Raw genomic sequence first — 1,347 nt, forward strand, 5'->3', positions numbered from 1 at the left:
TAACAAAAGTTTACAGAGAAGTTATATTTTCACTCATTTATTGTTGCACATTTTACACCTCTCCCTCCTTTTCCCCTCCCCAAGCTGACTATTTTATTTATCCCCCACTAGTTTATTTACAAAATTCTAATACAAATTCGAACATATTTTTTCAATTTCCCTCTCCCTCCACCCATCAAATTGTGCAATCCAATGATTAATCCCCTCTTCCCTCTGTACCTCCACATCTCTCTGCTTCCAGCCTCTCCCACCCATTCTGGATCCTTATACTCCTTCTACAACAACGGTCTTATCATGATATTTATCATTGTGGGACTGAGTTAGTTCATTCTGCATAATGTTCTCCAGTCCCTTTCAAGTTAGTTAATAATTTACAGTTATTGCTCCTGCGTGCTGCATTATATTCCATTTATTGAATGTACTATAATTTCTTAATCCATTTGTTCGTGTTTGGACATTTGGGCTGTTTCCATGTTATTGCAATGGTGAATAAGGCCACTGTGAACATTGGTGTACAAATCTCAGTTTGTGCCTCAGTTCTCATACTTTCAGGGTATATTCCAAGTAGTGGAATAGCTGGGTCATATGGAAATAATTTTTTTTTTTAAAGAGAAAAGTGAACTGGCAGGAGTTTGGGGGGGAAATGTGTAACAATGAAGTAATGGAAATCCAAGTTTTCTGTAAACTTGGTTTATTTACAGAATTCAAATACATTGTTTTCCACACCAAATTCTGCCCATTTCCCTCACCCCCCCAACCACCAAAATAAAACACTTACTTTGAATGTGTTTGCTTTGATTCCTCTACTTTTGATTTTGTTGAATTTTGCATTAAATAAAGTAAGCTTGGGAGGAAGAACAGGAAGTTTCAATAGTTGATTTTCAGCCAATGAAAGTTCTTCTAAGAGAGTAAGTTTTGAAAAGGTATTATCTTCTATGTCTTTGATCATATTTCCCGTAAAATCAAGTCTTCTTAAGTTAGCTTGAAGGGAAAATGTATAGAAAATATAAAAAATTGCAAAATTAACTTCTCATTCATATGCATAGAAACATTTATTTAACAGATAACTCAAACCTCTTTAATTTTTAGTGCCTGCTAGACTATCTCCAGTTAATAGTTCAGCACATATTGGTGTTGAGTGCAATGGGACCATCTGCTGTATTCTTGACGTTGGTGCCCTTTAATTAGAATCATGTTATTGCTCATAGGGCAGAATCTTGACATTACTAGAGGCTGTCTGTATGAATTCCTCAAGATATAGAGGTCTTCTAGAAAAGCCTGTATTTTTTTAATTTATTAATTAATTAATTTATTTTTCATTTCTATTAACATCTACAGAGATTTTGG

The 1,347-nt window shown here is 34.4% G+C and overlaps 2 protein-coding genes across 2 annotated transcripts in view; one reads left to right on the forward strand and one right to left on the reverse strand.

The window, feature by feature from the left end:
- The window catches only part of CENPP (centromere protein P), a 565,831-nt gene that overhangs the window by 131,517 nt on the left and 432,967 nt on the right, over positions 1-1,347 (forward strand). The gene's annotated exons all lie outside the window — the stretch shown is intronic.
- The window catches only part of OGN (osteoglycin), a 58,303-nt gene that overhangs the window by 12,410 nt on the left and 44,546 nt on the right, over positions 1-1,347 (reverse strand). Inside the window, exon 5 of the mRNA XM_006900721.1 lies at positions 779-981. Coding sequence (XP_006900783.1) covers positions 779-981 — 203 coding nt within the window. The remainder of the gene's footprint in view (positions 1-778; positions 982-1,347) is intronic.

The sequence above is a fragment of the Elephantulus edwardii genome, unplaced genomic scaffold (genome assembly GCF_000299155.1).
Source record: "Elephantulus edwardii isolate Elephantulus edwardi_28Jun2011 unplaced genomic scaffold, EleEdw1.0 scaffold00292, whole genome shotgun sequence".
Taxonomy (NCBI): domain Eukaryota; kingdom Metazoa; phylum Chordata; class Mammalia; order Macroscelidea; family Macroscelididae; genus Elephantulus; species Elephantulus edwardii.